The sequence below is a fragment of the Phyllostomus hastatus genome, unplaced genomic scaffold, assembly GCF_019186645.2.
Source record: "Phyllostomus hastatus isolate PE091 unplaced genomic scaffold, TTU_PhHast_1.1 phas_contig_195, whole genome shotgun sequence".
Lineage (NCBI taxonomy): Eukaryota > Metazoa > Chordata > Mammalia > Chiroptera > Phyllostomidae > Phyllostomus > Phyllostomus hastatus.
Window position 1 is genome coordinate 928088 of NW_025333706.1, and position 21652 is coordinate 949739.

The 21652-nt window shown below is 40.9% G+C and overlaps 1 protein-coding gene across 6 annotated transcripts in view; it reads right to left on the bottom strand.

Moving 5' to 3' along the window:
* The window catches only part of SHC3 (SHC adaptor protein 3), a 238300-nt gene that overhangs the window by 163519 nt on the left and 53129 nt on the right, over window positions 1-21652 (bottom strand). For all 6 annotated transcript variants that reach the window (XM_045833887.1, XM_045833886.1, XM_045833888.1 and 3 more), the window contains exon 2: window positions 19780-19850. In XM_045833887.1, coding sequence (XP_045689843.1) covers window positions 19780-19850 — 71 coding nt within the window. The remainder of the gene's footprint in view (window positions 1-19779; window positions 19851-21652) is intronic.

The window sequence follows — 21652 nt, forward strand, 5'->3', positions numbered from 1 at the left end:
CTTTGGTCCACCATATGGCTGGGAAAGAAATCCACCCTGGACTTAAATATCCCCTCCCCCAGCAAGTCCTCCCAGGCTCACCTAGACCCCAAGAACCCTCTTCCATGTTTGTGTGGTACTTTCTACCTGCACTGAACACTTATCCTACTGCCTTATGACTCTAGGCCTCTCTCTAGCGTGGTGGCCCCCTGGGCACCTATAATCCATGCACTCCTGTGTCTACCACATTCTTGCATGCAAACACCAATGAAGGAGATACAAAATTATTCTGATGGGTGTTAAAACCCAAGTAACAATGTAAAAACGAAGCTGAAGGACTCAGACTGCTTTATCCAAAGCTTGGATACGTACACATGTAGGCAAGCTGGTGTTTTGAAAAGGAATTCTAAACTGAGAAAACATGAACTCTCTCCCTGCCAGGCCTTGCCCCTCTGGGGCTACAGGACTGTGATAGGCTCAGTCTGTGAAATGTGTTCAGAACAAGAAAATTTATGAGGAGCCAGTAAGGCTAAAATCACAAGGTACCGTCATGAGTTGCCCGAAAACACAGAGGCAGGTGGGAAGACTGCTCACATCGCTGCTCTATGTTCTAATTCTGAGAGTCATCCAGCCTCAGGGAAGATTTTTACAGTTTTTCTCTTTTTCCTGCCACACTGAACTTGCATCAACATTAGATGTGTTTATTTTGTGTTGAAAGAACTCTGGAGCATCAGAATGGAGTAGTCAGATCCTAGCTATGGAGCAGCAAGAAACCAAGCCAGGCAGCCTGTGTCCTACCCCATGCTAGGGTTGAGGCCCACATCTTACCACCAATATGATGATTTTCCAATGTGCCCTCCCACATGACTTCCCCTGGGCTTGCAAAGTAAAAAAGTGACAGAACCACAGTCCTAACCATGGGGGTACAGCATATCAAGTTTATATTCTCCAAGAAGAAACAATGACCCCACACCTGAACACAGTAAGTCCAGACTCCCACCTCCTGGGTGTTTCCACCAGGCAGGGTGGTATCATCCCCTGGACCATTCACGGTTCTCCCCGAGGAGCTCCGTACCTTACCTGCCCTTCCTCCACATATCCATCTTCCTCCACTGCAGCTCCTCACCGCCTGAGCAGTGCCCTGAAGATGGGAAAGCCTCTATAAACAACACAAATAACTTGTTAGTAAATGTGGCCTTCCCCACACCAGACCATGTACACTGTTCCAATCCCCCATGAACTTGTGATGACATGGCATGTGACACAGATACATTGGTGGCAGATGGTGAAGGGGTCTGGGTGGCTGTAGCCTACCAAATGGAAGAGGTCAGGGAGCTGGCACACAGCCTGCTTGACCCCTCTCTTGCAGGAAGTCCAACAAGGGCATGCTGTCTCAAGGAGGCTTTCCTGCACATGAGGGGAAATGCACCAGAGCTGGAGAGATGCACATGGGTGAGAGTGTCCAGGATACAATGGAGCTGAAGGATTGTGAGGTGAAAGATTTTACCTTGGACTTTTTTTGAGAGCATTTATAGAATGATGGAAGCCAGAAGAGACTGGAGAAGTTACCAAACCTTCCAGGTAGACATGGAGAGCAGAGGGTGGGCAGTATGGGGAGCCACGTTGAGGTCATCTGGCAAGCCCTACTTAAGGCTGGAGAGGGATCTCTCAGTGCACAGGTCAACCGGAGGCAATACTTGCAAGCCAGGCACCATGCTCACTGTATTGTTAGCACCCATGATTCAGATTGCCAGGTCTTCAGCCTCTGCTCATTTTCCTTAATGTCACCAAAGGCACATTTACTATTTTGTTCAAAGTCAAGGCTTTGTAACTGTCAACAGCTCAGCACTGTCAGCCCAATACCACATGGTCACACACCTACCTTCTAACTGAAGTTCCCCTGTGTGAAACATCAGACAGGGGTGATTCCATTGTGAATGCACTAGGTCCCATTCAGTGGCTGCTGACAGATCCTGCATTCACTAACACTCTGCCATGTGCCACAGTCATGTGTGAGACATGGCCAGCCAGCTCTGAAGTTCAACACACAAGCAACATCAGAAATAAACCTCCAGACACCCCATCATATGCTGAATAATAAGAAAAGGGAATAATGGTGGCAAGTTCCAGTCATGATAGCAGCATAGGTAAGCACAGCTCACCTCTCACACTCATCAAACCTACAACTAAAACATAGAAAAGGTATCACCCAGAACTATCAAATTGAGTTGAATGGAAGTCTGACAACTAAGGAATAAAAGAAACCACATCCACCCAGACTATGTGAAGGGTGGAGACACAGAACATGCTAGTCCCACACCCATGTGAGGTTGATAAAAATTCGAGAAAGATATCTCAAGAAATAGGAGTCCCAGGCTCATACCAGGCCCCTCAGCTTAGGGTTCCACTGCCAGGAAGATAAGTGCCCATAACTCCTGGCTGCAAAAACGAGTGATGAGTTGGTGGAAAAAAATGCTGAAATTCCGAGCATTTCCTCCTAAAGAGCCCACATGCAAACTTACTCAGACTCACCCCCTCTGGGCTCCAGCACCAGGGTAACAGCTTGAAATGCACTAGTGGCATATGGGAAGGAACTGAAGTATCTGGCATCAAGACATGAGCTGAGGGACAGGTTGCTCCCAGACAGAAAGAGAGGCAGAGGTTATTGACATTTTTCTGAGCCATCCTCAACACAGAGCCACAGAACTGGCATATAGGTGCCATATCTGAGACCCCATCAATGTAGCTAACACTGTTTGCCTCAACCTGAACATCCCCCGAGACTTTGACCCTACTATCTTACAGGCCCACCCAAACTGTTAACTGTGACTTTTCCACATGAATGGCTTGTGTTGGCTCAGACTTTGAGACTTCCAAAATCCTATCAAACAAGCAACAGGCAGCCTCAGTGAGCCACAAGACTCCCATACCTCTTGCTAAGTGACTCCAGGCCCAGCACTAGATGCAGCCAGTTTAGATTCACAGCATAGCCTCTCCATGGAACTTCCAAGCTCTGCACAAGTAGCAGCCATCTCAGACTTCTTTATAACTCATGCAGGAAGAACCTGGGCAGAACACAGGTGGGGGCTGACTTTGGCCTGCACCATCCAGGAAACCCCAGAGCCTGAGCAATGAGAGGACAGCTACAGACCACATCGGAGCACCACCACCTTGCCATTGCAGAGTTGGTTCCCCATGTAGGTGATCAGTAGTCACAGCCAATCCTTGCAGCTGACTGACCTGGGTAAATCCCTCCTATTGATATGCCAAGAGCAACCAAGGCTCAACTACAAGAGGAGGGTATACTCAGCCCACACAAAGGACACACCTCGAGTACCCATCTTGGGTGATAGGGGAGACTGTGCCATTGGACCCTACAGGACACACACGATATTAGGCTATACTTCTAAGACATAAAATTAAAGCAGCTCTACCTAATACATAGAAACAAACACAGGGAAGCTGCCAAAATGAGGATACAAATAATAATAGCCCAAATGAAAGAACATATCAAAATTCCAGAAAAGAACTAAGCAAAATGGATGTAAGCAATACACTAGATGCAGAGTTTGAAACATTGGTTATAAGGATGCTCAGGGAACTTAGCGAGCACCTCAACAGCATAAAACAGATCCAGTCAGAAACAAAGGATACACTAATTGAAATAAAGAACAATTTACAGGAAAACAACAGTAGAGTGGATGAAGGTGAGAATCAGATCAATGATTTGGAACATAAGGAAGCAAAAAACAACCATACAGAACAATAAAAAGTAAAAAGAATCCAAAGAAAAGAGGATAGTGTCAGCAGTCTCTGGGACAAGTTCAAGCATTCCAACATTCACATCACAGGGGTGCCAGAAGGAGAAGAGAAATAGTAAGAAATTAGAAATCTATTTGAAAAAGTAATGAAAGAAAACTTCCCTAATTTGGGGAAGGAAATAGACATGCAAGTCCAGGAAGCACAAAGAGTTCCAAACAAGCTGAACCCAAACAGTCCCACTCCAAGACATGTCATAATTAAAATGCCAAGGTTAAAGATAAAGAATCTTAAAAGCAGCAAGAGAAGAGCAGTTAGTTACCTACAGGGGTTTTTCCCATGAGACTGTCAGCTGATTTCTCAAAAGAACTTTGCAGGCTAGAAAGAATTGGCAAGAAATATTCAAAGTCATGAAAAACAAGGACCTACAGCCAAAATTGCTCTCCCCAGCAAAGCTATCATTTAGAATCAAAAGGCTGATAAAGAGCTTCCCAGACAAGAAAAAACTAAAGGAGTTCATCACCATCAAACCATTTTTATATGAAGTGTTAAAGGGACTTATTTTAGGGGAAAAAAAAGATCAAAACTATTAACAATAAAATCACAAAAAAATATATATCTATCAAAACTGAATGTAAAAAACAAACTACAGAAACAAGAAGAACAGAGACAGATCATGGATGTGGAGAATGTTTTGATGGGTGCAAGATGGTAGGGGGATTTGGGGAAATGAGTGAATAGGTGAAGGGATTGAGAAGTACAAGTAGAGTGGCTTCTGGCCAAGATAGAGACATAGATAGAAGTAGTTTGCCTCCTTAGAAAACCAAAAGAAGAACAACAACAAATGTAAAAACAAAAAATGACCAGAACTGCCAGAAAATCAAACTGCATGGAAGTCTGACAACCAAGGAGTTAAAGAAGAAATATTCATTCAGACCGGTAGGAGGGGTGGAGACAGGCAGCTGGGGCTGAGAGGATGCATGGTAAGGTGGCGGCTGCCAGACAAGGTGGTCCCACATTTGTGTGGAGATAAACCAGGAGTAACAACAGAGCAGCAATACTGACTGTGCAACCCAGGCCTTCAGCATGGGGAAATAAACCCCCAAAACCTCTGGCTGTGAAAATCTGTAGGGATTGCCATACTGGGAGAAAGTCTGAGCCTCACAGGAGAGTTCACTGGAGAGACCCAGAGTCCTAGAATATACACAAGCCGACCCATCCAGATATCAGGACCTGAAGGGCCGAATTACCTGGTGGGTAACTAAAAGCCGACCCAGAGCAAAGCAAGAGACCTTGTTCCCTCACTGACTCCAACCCCACATACAAAGTCACAAAGAAGTGACTTGGGTTGTCCTTCCTTGGTGAATACCTAAGGTTTCACACCTACAACATAGCAGGCATGCCAAGGCAAAAAAAAAATATGGCCCAAATGAAAGAACAGATCAAAGCTTCAAAAATAGAACTAAGCGATGCAAAGATAGCCAACCTACCAGATGCAGAGTTCAAAGCACTGGTAATAAGGATGCTCACAGAAATGGTTGAGTATAGTCACAAAATAAAGGGAAAAGTGAAGGCTATGTAAAGTGAAATAAAGGAAAATATACAGGGAACCAACAGTAAAGGGAAGTAAACTGGGACTCAAATCAACACTTTGGAGAAGAAGGAAGAAATGAGCATTCGACCAGAACAGAGTGAAGAAACAAGAATTCAAAAATATGAGGAGAGGCTTAGGAACCTCTGAGGCAACTTTAAATGTTCCAACATCTGAATCATAGGGGTGCCAGAAGGAGAAGAGGAAAAGTAAGAAATTGAAAACTTATTTGAAAACATAATGAAGGAGAACTTCGATCTGGCAAAGGAAATAGACTTCCAGGAAATCCAAGAAGCTCAGAGAGGTCCAAAGAAGTTGGACCCAAGGAAGCACACACAAGGCACATCATAATTACATTACCTGAGATTAAAGAGAAGGAGAGAATCTTAAAAGCAGCAAGAGAAAAGGAGAGATTTACCTACAAAGGAGTTCCCATAAGACTGTCAGCTGATTTCTCAAGAGAGACCTTACAGGCAAGGAGGGGCTAGAAAGAAGTATTTGAAGTCATAAAAGGCAAGGACATACACCCTCAGATTACTCTATCCCGCAAAGCTATCATTTAGTATGGAAGGGCAAATAAAGTGCTTCCCAGATAAGGACAAGTTAAAGGAGTTTGTCATCACCAAGCCCTTATTATATGAAATGTTAAAGGGACTTATCTAAGAAATTGAAGAAGATAAAAAACTATGAAGAGTAAAATTACAACAACCTCACAACTATCAACAAATGAACCCTTAAGAAAAAAAAAACATGAAAACAAAAACTAAGGAAACAACTAGAACAGGAACAGAATCACAGAATTAGAGATCACCTGGAGGGTTATCAGTGGGGAGGAGGAGGGAAGGAATGCGGGGGGAAAGGTACAGAAAATAAGAAGCATAAATGGTAGGTAGAAAATAGACAGGGGGAGGTTAAGAATAGTATAGGAAATGCAGAAGCCAAAGAACTTATATGTACGACCGATGGACATTAACTAAGGGGGCAGGACTGCTGGTGGTAGGGGAGTGCAGGGCAGAGGGGAATAAAGGGTAGAAAAAAATGGGGCAACTTTAATAGCATAATCAATAAAATATATTTTTAAAAAAGAAGTACAAGTAGGTAGTTACAGAATAGCCACGGGGATGTAAAATACAGTATAGAAAATGGAATGGCCCAAGAACTTATATGCATGACCCATGGATGAGGAATGATGTGGGGATTTCCTGAAGGATGGGGGGAGAGCTGGGTGGAGGGGAGTAAAGGGGAGAAATTGGGACCACTGTAATAGCATAATCAATAAAATATGACTTTATTTAAAAAGAAGGAAATGGAAATATATTCTTAAAAGAAAGATGTTTTGCTTTTACAGGTTTTGGATTTAGTTTTCAAACTAAAAGGATTTTATGTACATTCCTGGAGAATTTTCAATGCATCTCATTCTAAAGCAGAATCCTTGGAGGAAGATGGCGGAAAGGTAGGAGGGAGCAGATTCCACTTACACACGGGAGGAAATCCTACCCGATCTATGGAGGAACAGAGCAAACAGCCAACAGTACTCCAGCATATATGAAAATAGGAGATCAAAAATTATAGCAGACATTGAAAAACCAAATGGTAAGGAGAGTGCTTCAGGATAATAAGGGCCCAGGGACCTGTGCGGGGACTAGGGCAGCTGCAGCCCCAGGCCCAGGTTTGTCACAGGGCTTTTGGGAGAGAGCTGGGTCAACTGCTCCCTTCCCAGCGAAACAAGGTTTGAGCAGCACCTGAAAAGGCCTGGTTGCTTGAAGTGGCAGAAAGGGGAATTAGGGCTAAGTGACAAACACACAGGGGCTGTGAGAACCCACGCATAGCACTGCAAAGAGTGTGCCCCGAACCAGTGTGACCAGAGGCGATGTGGCCAAGTGCATTTACGCACAACCCGGAGAGAGAGTACTTTGTGGAAGGCTTGGAGCCCAAAGCCATAACCCCACGAAGAGCGCATGCTCCTCGGAAGGCAAGGAGCCCATAGCCCTAAACCTGGGGAAAGCTTGCACTCCTCGGAAAGCCAGGAGCCCATACCCAAGGCCTTGGGGAGAGGTGCCAGGCTAGCTCTGGGGAGAATGCACAGCTAGCCCTGGGGACAGTACCAGAGAATTCTCCCAGGCTGATGGAGTGCTGAATAGGAAGGGAGAAAAGCAATACCAATGGCCCCTCAGGCTGCTGCAGCCAGGAAGACCAGAAAAACCGGTTTGTCAACTTTGAAACCAGCAAGAGGTTTTGTTTTTCTTCTTCAGTAATTTTTTATACTTTTATTTTTATTATTTTTATCACTCAATTCCTTTTGCTTCTCTTTCCACCTTTCCTGTTCTATTCGTTCTTTCCATCTTTCTAATTTTATCTCTTTTTCCTTCTTTTGCTTTTTTCTTTTTTCTTTTTAAATACTCACAAGTGAGACAAAAAACCTGGAACTGTGAAAAGACCACACTTGGACACAAAGAGGGGGCACCCAAACAGCTGAGACAGTGAGACAAACTTCACTTTGCTATTACAGAGAAACTGCAAATTATTGCATATTTGTATTATTATTTTTTCATTATTCTCACATCTTTTATATTAATAGTATTTTGTATTCCTCTTCTTTCTGTATACTCTTCTTTGCTTGGCTGGTTATACTGTATCATTTGACAGGTTTCCCCTGATCTCTCTTTCATACTGTATTGCTAATTTATTGTCCTTCATTTCACTTGTGTTCCATTAGCACACTACTCAAGGTCCTATACTACCTATTCTTGTTATCCAGAGCCCGTAGATTCTGTCATATGATTGTTGCTCTATTGTAAATAATAGCTGTTCCATACAATTGTAAATACTTCACAACACCCCTCCCAGATCATAGCCCACTTCACGGTTTCCTGAACCCTATTACTGTAGTGGTTAACTCTATTCTCTCATACACTACACCTATTTACTATCCTTTACTCTCACCTTACCTCAGAATCTGACTTCCCACAAACTCACTGCTTTCTAGATCCAACTCACAATCCTTTCCTCCCCCAAAAGATACTTACATTCTTTCTATCCTTTCTAAAAAGTGGCTAATTGGGTGGAAGATCACAGTTAACACTTTACATAGTCAAAGGATCCCCTATATCTTCTCTACCAGCTGCTACTGCAAATGTCATAGAATACTCTCAGGCTGTCTTAAGCTATTTTGCCTTACCCCACCAACTGGTCACAAAAAGAGCAGGTGGAAGCTGTGAACACCAGGATACACACTGGAAGAGGAAACCCAACAACAAAGGAACCACTAACAGATAACAACAGAAGAAAGTGAAAAGGGAGTGGAAGCCACACTAACCTCAATCCAAGACCTATCTGGAAATACAACTAAAGGGTGGAGAAATTACCCAGATCAAACAACTGAACAAGAGCAAGAGAGAATCCTCAAACCCTTGTACAAACAGAAGAACCAGCTTCAACATAACCAGCCCTCACCAGCACAACAAAATACAACAGGTGGTGGCCAAAGTGACCATCACTTAATCAGCTGGAGGGAAGGGAACACCAAAGAAAGACCCAACAACAATCAAAATCCAAAGACAAACACAGAGCCAACTTAAATGACAGCCCAAGACAACTGAGATTAGGACATGAAGGACAATGCACCACTGAATCTCACAGGTATTCTGTCATAGTTGTTCACACCATAAACCCAGGGAGCCAGAATAGATCAATTAAAGAAGCTGAGACTAACAAGAAGAGTCTCCCAAACAATGGGAAGACAAAGAAACAATCCCCAAATGAAAGGAAAGGAGGAAGCCTCAGAAAGAATGCTAAATCAAATAGAGACAACTCAACTATCAAATATTGAGTTCAAAGCAATGGTTATCAGGAAGCTCAATGAGCTCACAATGAGCTACCAGAAACTACAGGGAAACATCAATGAACTCACTGCAACCTATATCAACATGAACAAGAAAAGAGAAACTATCAACAAGGGCCAAGAGGAAATGAAGAATACAATATCTCAACTGAAGAACACAGTAGAGGAATCAAAAGCAGGATCAATGAGAGAGAAGATTGGATCAGTGAGCTGGATGACAAGGTAGAAAAAAACACCCAGAAAGAGCAAGAAAAGGAAAAGAGACTCAGAAAGAGTGAAGAGGGATTAAGAGAAATGCAGGACAATATGTAACATAATAATATCCATATAGTGGGGATACCAGAAGGAAAAGAAGAAGAGAAAGGGATAGAAAACCTGTTTGAAAAAGTAATGGAAAACTTCCCTAATTTGATGAGAGAAAAAAGTCATGTAAGTCCAGGAAACACAGAGAGTCCCAATCAAGAGGAACCCAAAGAGGCCCACTTCAAGACACATCATAATTAAAATGTCAAAATTTCAAGACAAAGAGAGAATCTTAAAGGCACCAAGGGAGAAACAGGAAGTAACATAAAAGGGAGCCCCAATGAGGTTAGCAGCTGACTTCTCAGTGCAAACGCTCCAAGCCAGAAGAGAATGGCAAGAAATATTCCAAGTAATGAGAACCAGAGGCCTGCTACCAAGGCTACTTTACCCAGCAAGGCTCTCAATCAAGATAGAAGGCCAAATAAGAAGCTTCCCAGATAAAAGAAGTCTAAAAGAATACACCTCCACCAAAGCAGCTCTGCAAGAGATTCTAAAGGGACTGCATTAAGGAAAGGAAGGAAAAGAGAGAGGGAGAGAGAAAAACACAGGTACAAAAATGGCAATGAATAAGTACCTATCGATAATAACCTTAAACATACATGAATTAAATGCTCCAATCAATAGACATAGAATAACTGAATAGATAAAGCATGCCCCACACATATGCTGCCTACAAGAGACCCACCTCAGGACAAAAGACCTATACACAGACTGAAATTGAAGGGCTGGAAACAAATTTTCTAAGCAAATGGACAGAAAAAAAAGCTGGGGTAGCAATACCCATATCAGACAAAATAGACTTCAAAAAAGGGCCACAAAAAAAGACCCAGAAAGTCACTTCATAATACTCAAGGGAAGAATCCACCAAGAAAACATAGACATTGTAAATATATATGCACCCAACATAGGAGCACTCAAACACATAAAGAAAATCTTAGAGGACTTAAGGAGAGATATTCACAGCAACACAATTATATTAGAGGTTTTTAACACCCCACTGTAAAAAATGGAGAGATCTTCCAAAAAAAAATCAACAAAGATATTGTGGAATTGAACAATGCCCTAGATGCGATGGACTTAACTGATATATATATATAGAGCCCTTAATCCCAAAGAAGCAAAATACACATTCTTTTCAAGTGCACATGGAACATTTTCAAAGATAGACCACATGATAGGACACAAAACAAGCCTCAGCAAATTCGAGAAAGATTGAAATCATAACCAGCATTTTCTCCGACCACAAGGCACTGAAAGTAGAAACCAACCCCATGGGAAAAAAACTCAAAACACTCAAAATCATGAACATTGAGTAGCATACTCTTAAACAATGAATGGGTCAAGAATGATATTAGAAAAGAATTTTAAAAGTTTCTAAATACAAATGAAAATGAACTCACAACAACACAAAATTTATGGGACACAGCAAAGTCTGTCCTGAGAGGGAAGTTCATAGCAATACAGGCCTACCTAAAAAGGATAGAAACATTTCAAACAAACAACCTAATCCTATATCTACAAGAACTCTAGGAACAACAACAAAGACAGCCCAGAGCAAGTAGGAGGAAGGAAATAACCAAGTTCAGAGCAGAATTAAGTGACAAAGAGACTAAAAGCACAATTCTAAGGAGCAATGAATCCAGGAGCTGGTTCTTTGAAAAAATAAACAAAATCGACAAGCCTTTAAGCAGACTCATCAAGAAAAAAAGAGAGAAGACCCAAATAAATACAATCAGAAATGAAAGAGGAGAGATTACAATTGATACCACAGAAATACAAAGGATTGTAAGAAATTACTACAAAGGACTGTATGGCAAGAAATTTGAAAACCTAGGTAAAATGGACAAATTTCTAGAAAAATATAATATTCCAAAACTCAGTGAAGAAGAAAAAAGCCTGAACAGACCAATAACAGCAGATGAAGTTGAAGCAGTAATAAAAAAGTGCCCAGCACACAAAAGCCCTGGACCAGATGGTTTCACAGGAGAATTCTACAAAGCATTTAAGGAACAGCTACCCCTATCCTTCACAGATTATTCCAAAAATTCCAAAATGATAGAAGACTCCCAAACTCTTTTTATGACACCAGCATCATCCTAATCCCAAAACCAGATAAAGACACAACAGAGAAAGAAAACTTCAGGCTAATATTGCTGATGAACATTGACGCTAAAATCCTCAACAAAATATTGGCAAACCACATCCAACAATACTTTAAAAAGATCATACACCATGACCAAGTAGGATTCATTGGAGGGATGCAATGATAATTCAGTATTTGCAAATCAATAAATGTAATACATCGCATAAACAAAAGCAAAGACAAAAACCACATGATCATATCAATAGATGCAGAAACGGCATTTGATAAGGTACAGCACCCATTTATGATCAAAGCATTCAGCAAAGTGGGTATACAGGGAGCATTCCTCAACATAATAAAGGCCATATATGAGAGACCTACAGCCAACATCATACTCAATGGGCAAAAACTAAAATCTTATTCACTAAGATCAGGAACTAGACAAGGATGGCCACTTTCACCACTTCTATTCAATATAGTACTGGAAGTTTTAGCCACAGCAATCAGACGAGCAAAGGAAATAAAGGACATCCAAATCAGAAAGGAGGAAACAAAACTGTCATTGTTTCCCAATAACATGATAGTGTATGCAGAAAATCCTACAGACTGCAAAAAAACTGCTCACCCTAATAAATGAATTTGTCAAAACAGCAAGATAGAAAATCAATATCCAAAAATCAAAGGCATTTTTGTATACCAACAATGAAAGAGCAGAAGCAGAAATCAAGGAAAAAACCCATTTGTTACAGCAAAAAGAAAAATAAAATACCTAGGAGTAAACCTAACCAAGGATGTAAAAGACCTGTATTCAGAAAACTACATAACACTGAAGAAAGAAATCAAGGAACACACAAACAAATGAAAGCATATACTGTGTTCGTGGATCAGAAGAATTAACATCATCAAAATGTCCATACTACCCAAAGCAATTTACAGATTCTGTGCAATACCTATTAAAGTACCAATGGCGTATTTCACAGACATAGAACAAACACTTCAAAAATTTATGTGCAACCATAAATGACCCAAATAGCTGCTGCAATTGTGAGAAAGAACAGCAAAGTAGAAGGGATGACAATACCCAATACCAAACTGTATTACAAGGCCAGTATAATCAAAACAGCCTGGTACTGGCATAGAAATAGACACATGGAAAAATGGAACAGAAGAGAAAGCCCAGAAATACACCCAAGTCTCTATAGTCAGTGAATATTCAACAAAGGGGGCAGCAACATAAAATGGAGTAAAAATAGCCTCTTCAACAAATGGTCTTGGGAGAACTGGACAGCCACATGCAAAAAAATGAAACTCGAGCACCAACTTATACACCATACAGAAAAATAAATTCAAGGTGGATAAAAGATTTAAATATAAGCCATGACACCATTAAAGTCCTAGAAGAGACCATAGGCAGGAAAATCTCAGATATTTCATGCAGCAATATTTTTACTGATATGTCCCCTAGAGCAAGGGACATAAAGGAAAGGATAAACAAATGGGATCTCATCGAAATAAAAAGCTTCTGCATGGCTAAGGAAAACAGTATTAAAATGAAAAGAGAACCAACTGTATGGGAAAACATATTTGCCAATGATACCTCCGACAAGGGTTTGATCTCTAAAATATATAAAGAACTCACAAGACTCCACCCCAAGAAGACAAACAACCCAATTAAAAAATGGGCAAAGGACTTGAACAGACACTTCTCCAAGGAGGACATACAGAGGATCCAGAGACACATGAAAGGATGCTCAAGATCGCTAGCTATCAGAGAGATGCAAATTAAAACCACAATGAGATACCACTTTACACAGGGCAGAATGGCCATCATAAACAAAGCAACAAACAACAAGTGTTGGAGAGGATGTGGAGAAAAGGGAACCCTAGTGCACTGTTGGTGGGATTGCAGACTGGTACAACCACTATGGAGAACAGTATGGAATTTCCTCGGAAAACTCAAAATGGATCTGCCTTTTGACCCGGCAATTCCACTGCTGGGATTCTATCCTAAGAACCCTGAAAAAACACCAATCCAAAAAGAACCTTTGCACCCCCAATGTTCATAGCAGCACAATTTATAATAGCCAAGTGCTGGAAGCAACCTAGGTGCCCAGCAGTAAATGAATGGATCAAAAAACTATGGTACATTTACACAATGGAATTCTATGCAGAAGAAAGAAAAAAGGAGCTCCTACCCTTTGCGACAGCATGGATGGAACTGGAAAGCATTATGCTGGGTGAAATAAGCCAGGCGGTGAAGGACAAATACCATATGGTCTCACCTTTAGCAGGAACCTAAACAACAAAACAAACAAACAAGCAAAATATGACCAAAGACACTGAAATAGAGAACAGGCTGACAGTGACCAGAGGGGAGAGAAGAGGGAATTTCAGGGGAAATGGAGAAGGGTTTATAGGAACAAGTAGAAAGGACACGTGGACAAAAACTAGGGGCGGGGGGTGGACATGGGAGGGAGCTGGCGATGGCTGGGTGGGTGGGCTGAGATGGGAGTAAAAGGCAGAAAACTGTATTTGAACAACAATTAAAATAGAATTTTAAAAAATGAAAAATAAAGCAGAATCCTTGGAAATTTTAGACCAAGTGTCATGATGGAAGTGGACCAGTCCATGGGACAGTGCTGATAAATGTCTAGGTCAAACCAGGGTATTCAGGGACCACTGAAACTATGACAACTTTTAAAATAGTAGAACAAAAATACCTAAACTAGATTCAGTTGTTCACTCTCTACAGTTTGAAAAAAGCGAGTTTATATTAGGCCCTGGGCAACATATTATACATCTAGCTGAGCTCACCATGGAAGTGTAGCAAGCCCACATATCGCTAAGTCCACATGTCTACACAACCATGAGTGGAAGGCAAACTTGACCTTTATCTGTCTAAACCAAGGAGTTCTAAATGACTCATTTAGAACCAAGCTCCTAAATGACTCCAGCTGACTTCCTGCAGTCAGCTGGAGTCATTTAGAACCAAAAAGACATGTCAGATGTTTGCATTTACTGTTGGAGAAAGACCACCTTGATGAGTGCTCTGGGATTAATTATGTATGTGTATGTATAGCCTTCCATGCCCTAAAAGTGGCTTAAGATGACTTCCAATAATATGCAAAATGTAACATAATACGTAAAATTAAAATGAGCAGATAAGGAAAGCAAAGGAAAAGAGAAAGAAAGTAAGGCTATTCCAGTGATCAAGGGCACACTGGGGTCTTTTTATCACTGTGCAGGGTGGCCCAACAGGCTGCTTTCCAGGTGTCAGTTCAGATAGCATGGTCTCCCCTGAATCCTCTTACTGGATGTTGGACCCATCCCCCAACTTGAGTTGAGAGTAGTCACATGACAGTACATCTCAGGGAGGTGCATAGTGTGATTGTCTGATGGTCAGGCCAGACACAGGAGCAGTGGTTTTCCAAAGTTGTTGGCCACATAACATCTTTTGGAAATCCCCATGTACTAATGCCCTGGCTAGTATGGCTCAGTGGATTGAGTGCCAGCCTGTGAACCAAAGGGTCACTGGTTCGATTCCAAGTCAGGGCACATACCTGGATTGTGGACCAGGTCCCCAATGGAGGGCGTGTGAGAGGTGACCACACATCAATGTTTCTCTGTCTCTCTTTCTCCCTCCCCTCCTTTCCCTCTAGAAAACACTCACCCACCCATGACAACACCACCCATCCACAGCAACACCAACTATAGTCCATCCCTCCCACTCCTTAGGTGTTGCACAGCATGGTGTGAAACCCATGCAGAAGAATGGTTTCTAATGGTGTTTTCACAGACTATGAAGTGGTGCTGATGGTAAAGAGCAAGTTTGAGAAACACTACAATAGCCAAATTTCATGGTTCTCAGCAGTGGAATTTCTGATAGCCTGCAATGGTGCAATGATGTAATTGTGAATCTATAGGGTATGGGGAGGTACTTTATGCCACATTCCAAAACTTTACTGGATAAAGAACATATTAGGGAGTAAAAACCATACTGGGGTTGGCAAACAAGGACACATTGGGAAGCTGTTTTCTTCTTCAGAAGCTTTTTCTTCTTCTGAAGTGCATCTCCTGTCCCGTGGGCTGACTTTCACAAATACCACATCTCTCAACTCCTCTCTGTACCCCACTGACAGTCTGATCCAGAAAAGCAGCAGTGTCTGAGACCATCATCTATAAGGCCCTCAATTGCTCTTATGTTCATGAACACTCCCTTCTTTGAGCACTGGAGTCTTGCACCCATTGTACTGAATACAAGCTCAGGCAATGAGATGGAGCAAACACTTAAACAAGGCTGCCCCTTTGCTAGGCCCTGTCCTGTGTGCATTAGATGTACAAACTGTCCTGATTCTCACAATAGCCATTGAGGTAGAAATGGGCAGAGCTGGACTCTACATATAGGCCAACTCCTCCATATAGCTGGCACCATTAGTGTGAACAAGTTACCAAGCTCCTTTGTCCAAAGAGTTAGTTTGCAAGATATTTGACAGTCATGGCCAAAACTAAGCATACAACAATGGCAGCTCCTGGGCAGTTTTTAAAGTTATCTGCTAGTAAGAGATCAGTAATCCAGGAGTGGTACTATTGCAAGTCCCACAGTTAATCTGAACTCAGACACAGGAACAACATAAAACGGACCCAACAAAAGGACACTTGGTTCAGCTGTGAGAACCTTCAAAAGACACTTGTATACAAAATTTGAAATAGTGGAACAGGTGAGTAAACATTGGTTATTTGTTTATGAAAATATTTTGTATAAAAGGCATGGTTAAGTGATTTGGGGAACAGGTTTTCCTAGAGGCTGTAAAATATAACTTAATTACAATGTTATATTTCCCTACAAGTTTTCAAGAATGTCTTTAGTATACAAAGTAAACCACGGTGGTGGAGTTTAATCTCAGACATGTCTAACACTCTGTTACCACGGAGGCCTTGAAAGCTCTGCCATGTGCTACATCTAAAGAACATTGCTGGGTATTCTCCTGGATGAAAAACTTCTTTCTGACATTGATTTGTCATATTGTTGCCTATGAGTGGTCTTCATCTATCAACTGAAATAAGAAACATGTCATGCAATAAAAATGAGGCAAGAGATAGATAGCATTGCGGAGACAAGCAAACATACTTTTCAAAAAGTCTAATAAACTCAAGGCAATTCTGGTACAACAAGAATTCCACACCAACTTTCCCGTATCCAACAATGGTGCTCTACCCAGCCCATTACATAACTGCACCTTTGCTAAAATCTAAACAGAATGGAACTGGAGGACTGTTCCATGGCTTTCTTCAATGTTATTGTCGCATCTACCCATTTGGGTTCTACCCAAAAGACTGCTAAGACCTTCATCCAAAAGAGCACTGGCACTGTTTACTTACCCCCTGCCCACCACCCTCTCACAAGCAGGACATGGCTGTGCCACTCATATGCCCCTCAGACATTTGCGTATGCATCCTTCTCCTCCCCCAAACCTGAAAGGCACAGTAAGGCAGCACACTGCACATTCACAGCCAGCATGAATATCTCAGAAGTTCCAGTATGTATAAAGGGAATTCATTAGAAATAGTCAACAACTCTCTTTAAAAACAATAGCCACCACACAGGAGAAGGTGAACAATGACATACGTTCCAGTATCACCCCAGGCATGAGACAGAGTGTTCTGACCACAGACATTGCACTACACATGCCTTGTCACGGGCAGGATGATCGACTAAGTAAACATTCAAACTTTTCTTTTAAATGCTCTCACTTCAAAATACCATTCTTCGGCCTTGGCAATTAAACTATTTTCTGCTAATATGTGGACATGAACTCTTCCCTTAGTGTAGATTATGAATGTTGGTACGTTCCTACCATGTACATGGCTCCTGAGTGGCTTTAGGGAAAACACAAACATCAATTCTTTTGAACATTAATTTCTTCATGAAAGAAGATGAGGTATCTTGTGGTGCTTAAAGCATAGAATTGAGGTGCATCCATCATTTAGCAACTAATTACTACAAATAATTGCTTTCTAAAGCTTAATCTTTGTACTTTGGCATGCTAACCCAAAGATATATAAAAGTAAGTGAAACGAATGAGGTATTTTTTAAACATTTTTTAAATTTTATATTGTTGTTCAAATACAGTTTTCTGCCTTTTACTCCCATCTCAGCCCACCCACCCAGCCATCGCCAGCTCCCTCCCATGTCCACCCCCCACCCCTAGTTTTTGTCCACGTGTCCTTTCTACTTGTTCCTATAAACCCTTCTCCATTTCCCCTGAAATTCCCTCTTCTCTCCCCCTCTGGTCACTGTCAGCCTGTTCTCTATTTCAGTGTCTTTGGTCATATTTTGCTTGTTTGTTTGTTTTGTTGTTTAGGTTCCTGCTAAAGGTGAGACCATATGGTATTTGTCCTTCACCGCCTGGCTTATTTCACCCAGCATAATGCTTTCCAGTTCCATCCATGCTGTCGCAAAGGGTAGGAGCTCCTTTTTTCTTTCTTCTGCATAGAATTCCATTGTGTAAATGTACCATAGTTTTTTGATCCATTCATTTACTGCTGGGCACCTAGGTTGCTTCCAGCACTTGGCTATTATAAATTGTGCTGCTATGAACATTGGGGTGCAAAGGTTCTTTTGGATTGGTGTTTTTTCAGGGTTCTTAGGATAGAATCCCAGCAGTGGAATTGCCGGGTCAAAAGGCAGATCCATTTTGAGTTTTCCGAGGAAATTCCATACTGTTCTCCATAGTGGTTGTACCAGTCTGCAATCCCACCAACAGTGCACTAGGGTTCCCTTTTCTCCACATCCTCTCCAACACTTGTTGTTTGTTGCTTTGTTTATGATGGCCATTCTGCCCTGTGTAAAGTGGTATCTCATTGTGGTTTTAATTTGCATCTCTCTGATAGCTAGCGATCTTGAGCATCCTTTCATGTGTCTCTGGATCCTCTGTATGTCCTCCTTGGAGAAGTGTCTGTTCAAGTCCTTTGCCCATTTTTTAATTGGGTTGTTTGTCTTCTTGGGGTGGAGTCTTGTGAGTTCTTTATATATTTTAGAGATCAAACCCTTGTCGGAGGTATCATTGGCAAATATGTTTTCCCATACAGTTGGTTCTCTTTTCATTTTAATACTGTTTTCCTTAGCCATGCAGAAGCTTTTTATTTCGATGAGATCCCATTTGTTTATCCTTTCCTTTATGTCCCTTGTTCTAGGGGACATATCAGTAAAAATATTGCTGCATGAAATATCTGAGATTTTCCTGCCTATGGTCTCTTCTAGGACTTTAATGGTGTCATGGCTTATATTTAAATCTTTTATCCACCTTGAATTTATTTTTCTGTATGGTGTATAAGTTGGTGCTCGAGTTTCATTTTTTTGCATGTGGCTGTCCAGTTCTCCCAAGACCATTTGTTGAAGAGGCTATTTTTACTCCATTTTATGTTGCTGCCCCCTTTGTTGAATATTCACTGACTATAGAGACTTGGGTGTATTTCTGGGCGCTCTGTTCTGGGTAGTTTTCTAGGGTCACAATTTAGATTGAATAATTTCACAACTGCCAAGGCAACATAAGATTATACCCACAGAAACAGCTTTGTAACAGATCCATTCCTACCTTTACAGTTCTGTTCAAGATCACTTGAATTGGCATTTTTCTAAATGTATAAAGTGCATTAGGCTATGAATTTTATATAAACAAGGCTTAAATACATAACTCACACTCAGGAAGTTTAGAATCTAGTTGATGATGGAGAATATATAAACCTGCCCTAAGTCACTGACCCCTTAAAAGAACTGCTCTGCTCTTTAAATTACTACTCCTATTAATAGTTTTACTTTCTATTCTAAGTAATTTATTTTCTGTGTATACTGTTGGAAATCATTCCTGACACCTTGATTTTCTTTTTAAAAAGAACATATTTTACAAATTTTAAAATATCAATCTGGTATTAGAGTTTCATTTATTAAAGAAACAAATATAATCACTCCATTTGTCTGCAGTTTAATTATAAAAAGCACTTGGAAGTGGGAAGTGTCCTTTAGGGTGCTACGTCAAGAGACACATGTCACAAATGTGCATAAACATGTAGAAATCTTGAAACACAGTGGGTCCTGACTTCCTGTTACCAGTCACCAGCATTCAAGGGGCAGCCTTTTTCTGTGGAAATTTCTAGGATGCTAACTTCTAAAATCATTCCTTTCCTAAATAAAATAATAGAATTCCATTTTCAACAAGGGCTTACCTGGTAATTTGTGTTCTTGTACTGAAGTCAAGAGACCTCATTGAGCGTAGAACTTCAATGCACCCCAAGTACTGTGAAGGGAAAAAATATAAATCATGAGCCCTGGCAGCTGAGATGAAGAGAAACTCCCTTACAACACCAAGGGCATTTCTGGAAGCCATACATGTCTTAAATCACATTTAACTTGCTATTCATGGTGATGTTTTTCCCTGTTTCTGTAAAAGCAATATCTCATAAGAAAATATCTTGAGTGCTTGGATTGGCACTACCTTTCTGAAACCCATCATATTTTCATTTTATTTAGAAATATATTTTTAAAACCCTTGTTGAGGTATAACTTATATGCCACAAAATACAGAAATCTTAAATTTATAATTCAACGATTGTTTAAACACATTTCTACCCGGTAATCACCACCCAGATACCAACATCACAACATCATATTTCTAGCACTTTATAAGGCTTCTAGAGCTTTATAATTTTTAAAGAAAGATTGAAAGAATATACTGCAAAATCAACATTTTTGCCAATATTAAATTTCATTATTTAATCAGTACATTATGGATTCTATAAATAAACTATACATTATCTTCAAAGATGCTATATTTTGGTTTACCAGACAGCCCTTTTCTGCATTATTTAACATAAATTTTCAATAAAAGTTCAATTTACACATCTGCATTTATAGTTAATTTTTTTCTCATTTTTCACATAAAAATGTGTGTATGTATGTGTGAATATATGGACACAGCTAAGGTGCTAGATAAACAACTAGAATGGTAAAGATACAACATTAATGTTCCAAAGCCAATGGGGAGTTTGAAGGTACATTTTTGTACTAAGGCCTTTAAATTTAGACTTAGCAGGAAGAGACTTTATGATGTAATACAGAAAAGGCTACACTTGAATTATTCAGAAAACCTGAATTTGTGCCTGGTTCTGTAATATCTCATTATGTAACTTTAAGCAAAACTTGTCTAAGCCTAAGTCTCTCTACCTATAAAATGAGGTTTTTGCCTTAACCATTGCAAAGTGACATGAAACTGCTACCATCACATCAGAATTATTTACATACCACCACCATCATCACAGCTATGTGGATACCATGACCAATGTGGCAGAAATATAAGAGTTAAAATAACCATCAACACTGCACTCATGTGATTACAGTCACCAGCATCACAGACAGGTGAACTCCAGGACCACACTGTCACTGGGCTATGTGACTACTGCCACCACCAAAGTTACTGACTTATATAAATACCACACCCACCATTGCAGAGTTACATGAATACCATGATCAGCATGGCAGAATTATGTAAATAGCATGGTGTTATCACAAGTTATATGAAAACTATGAACAATAGTGTAGGTTATGTGAATACCACAGGCCCTGTTACAGAGGTGTGTGAATGCCACCACCACTATAGGAGGTTATGTGAATACCACCACTGTAGGAGACTGTTCTGTGTGGCGTGGGCCCAGCTCCCACTTGGAGATGCACAGGACCCACGCTCATGGGTAGGTTCTCTTGCAGGGAATCAGGCCTGCAATGTGCTTAGGCTGCTTTGAGTCTTGCTTTTGCTAAAACTCCCTCACCCTGAATTGAGACAGCAAGTGCTTACTGTAACTTCCTAAAATCCAAGCTAAAACTCCCAGTATGGCATGTAACCAGTTCAACTACTTATCCCTTTTCATTTGCAAATATCCTTCTTCTGTGATATGATTAGCAGCATCTGGCTCCTTTGTTTTCTGTAAAAGATAATCACCTAAAGCCAACCTGAGCATAATAAATGAGGACCATCATGTAATGTGCCAAGAAACTCAATAAAGGCCTGACACGGCAAGGGCCACAGCTTTTTGCTCTCCTTGA